Source organism: Echinops telfairi, unplaced genomic scaffold (assembly GCF_000313985.2).
Source record: "Echinops telfairi isolate 266 unplaced genomic scaffold, ASM31398v2 ScPeMD7_7465;HRSCAF=8503, whole genome shotgun sequence".
NCBI classification, from domain to species: domain Eukaryota; kingdom Metazoa; phylum Chordata; class Mammalia; order Afrosoricida; family Tenrecidae; genus Echinops; species Echinops telfairi.
In genome coordinates, this window is record NW_022111365.1 from 8,606,085 (window position 1) to 8,608,512 (window position 2,428).

A 2,428-nucleotide genomic window follows, 5' to 3' on the forward strand; every position below is an offset into this window, starting at 1 on the left:
AAAAAAAAACAACCAGATACATTGGCCGTGTATCTGTTCTATGGCTTCCTTAGTTAACATTTTTGATAAAATTATACCACCTGCAAATAAGGGTAATTTCATGTCTTCCTTTACTTCTGGATTTCATTTTTTTGCCTTAGTGTCCTTGCTAGAACCTCTAATATAATGCCGAACAGAAGAGAGTGGACACCCTTGTTGTATAGCTGATATTAGGAGGAAAGTCCTTGACTACTATGTAGGCTAGGTATGGAGTTTTCAAATGCCTTTTATGAGGTGTAAGATGTTCCCGCCTACTCCAAGTTTATTATTTTCATCAAGAGAGATGACTGGATTTTTTTTCAAATGCTTTTCCTTTATTGTATATTGATAAGGTAAAGTACACTGACTTTTAGAGGTGAAACTAACTTAGTGTTCCTGGAACATCCAACCACTACTCTTTGAAACTTCAGTTTAATTCCGTTCCCCGAGATTACCAACTGAGCTTGAAAACACCTGCCAATTCAATTTTGCTTATGTGATCAAGGATCTTTTCCAACTAAATGACCAGTAAGCAACATATAAAACCTCCAAAACAAACAGCCTATGGTAATAAAAATGTCAAAATGTTTAACTCCATTATGAAAAATATCTGTGTCCATCAAATCTTCATTCTTATAGGTTTTGAATATTAAAAGACTCCCAGGAATTAGATTTATTTTTAATTTGGCATTAACAATTTCTTCTAACTTAACTTTGTAAATACTTAAAATTTTCTCTTTTAAATTCCATGGTGGTTTTAAACAACAAGACTTTAAAAGGAGTTATCAATTGAATTCAGGGAGCTGCAACACAAGCTTATATAGTTTGAGAAAATGGGAGATAGACATCAGACATTTTATGCCTCCGTAAGTCATCATTAGTACTTGGCAGTACAGGTCATCCCTGAATTATGATGGGGCTCTGTTCTGAAGACTCAGTTCTAAGTTGGTTCTGACATAGTCTAACACTTTTTAATTTTTTTTACGTTTTCATTTTTATAAACCTGTAGTGCTGTGTATAGTCATAAAACTGAACATCTGATAATGATAATAGCATCAAATTATGTACTGCAATTCCTATATTGCTAATAAGATGTACCAAAAACAAAACAAAACATCCAAAACCTAATCAGATAGTAATTTAAGTGTGGCTCACTGTAAAAAATAAGATAAAGCAGCAAACTAGGATATTCACAAAAAGTACTTGTTTTAGTTTACCTGAACGAGGTATCGAGGATCCACATTTAAATAAGGTGACAGAGGGTTCATACCAGTCACTAGAGAGAAAACAAAATGTCGTATCACAATAAAATTTTCTTTACTTTTTTAAAGACTTTAAATTATTTAATGCTTTCTATGAATAAAATTCTTTCAAGTTATTTTAAGTTAACCAAGCTGTTGAAGGCATTTGAAACTTTGATTTACAGGCTCACTAAATGGCGTAGTCAAACCCCAACCCCTTTTTTTTGGTTTCAAGATTATCCTTGCATGTGGCATTCTTAAGGTCCCTGGCTGGCGCAAACAAGAGCCATTTAATTACTATGCAAAAAGTTAGTGGTCTAAGCCCATGCACTAGTCCCATGAAAGGAAGGCCTGGGGATCTCCTTTCACGATTGTTATTGCTGTTAGTTCCCACTGAGTCAGTTCCAGCTCAGGGCAACTCAAGGCCTGCAGAGTCGAAATGGTAGCTGATCGCCAAGTCACGCTTCAGAGACGTCTCTGGTTTAGAGGCAAAGAAAAAGCACAACCTGATGGTCTACTCCGTAATACTGAGCCAGGATCAACTCAGGAGCAAAATGTTGTTGGTGGTGGTTTATAAACTTCCTCCTCCAGGGATCTTACATCTTAGTCTCAAGCCAGGACTTAAATTTGTAGCCCAGGCTCTCATAAGGAGATAATGGTAATAGCATAGATCAAATAATAAAGTAACAGAAAGCACAGACCAGGTCAGTTACAGGGCTAGTTCCTTTATACTTGATATAATTGATATTCCCTTTATACTTGATATAATTATCTCTTGATAATTATACAAACTGCAAAATAAAATTGATGAGACATTAAACATAGAAAAACAAAACCCCCCCAGAAAAATAGTGGTGTGTTGGGTTTCTACTTAATGTGCACAAATATTTACTATCTTAGCGCTAATATTTGCTACTGTATTGATTTATGAAAGTCATTTACCGTATGAGCCCCTAATAAAATGATTAAAAAAGAAAAAAAGAAAGTCATTTACCATAGTTTTGGGGGTTGGGAAAAAGGCAAACTTTCAGAAGGCAAGACCTAAACTTGGAAAGAGAAAAACATAAAGGACAGCCAACATTCCTACACTTAAAATGTAATCGTGGCCTCCTCCTACACTTCAGTTCATGAATCTATGTATTTTAGTCATAACACCTCTTTATCATCAA

The 2,428-nt window shown here is 35.0% G+C and overlaps 1 protein-coding gene across 1 annotated transcript in view; it reads right to left on the reverse strand.

The window, feature by feature from the left end:
• Positions 1 to 2,428, reverse strand: part of LOC101651943 (mitochondrial import inner membrane translocase subunit Tim23) — a 34,693-nt gene that overhangs the window by 26,654 nt on the left and 5,611 nt on the right. The window contains exon 2 of the mRNA XM_004716241.2: positions 1,236 to 1,294. Within this exon, the coding sequence (XP_004716298.1) occupies positions 1,236 to 1,294 (59 nt within the window). The remainder of the gene's footprint in view (positions 1 to 1,235; positions 1,295 to 2,428) is intronic.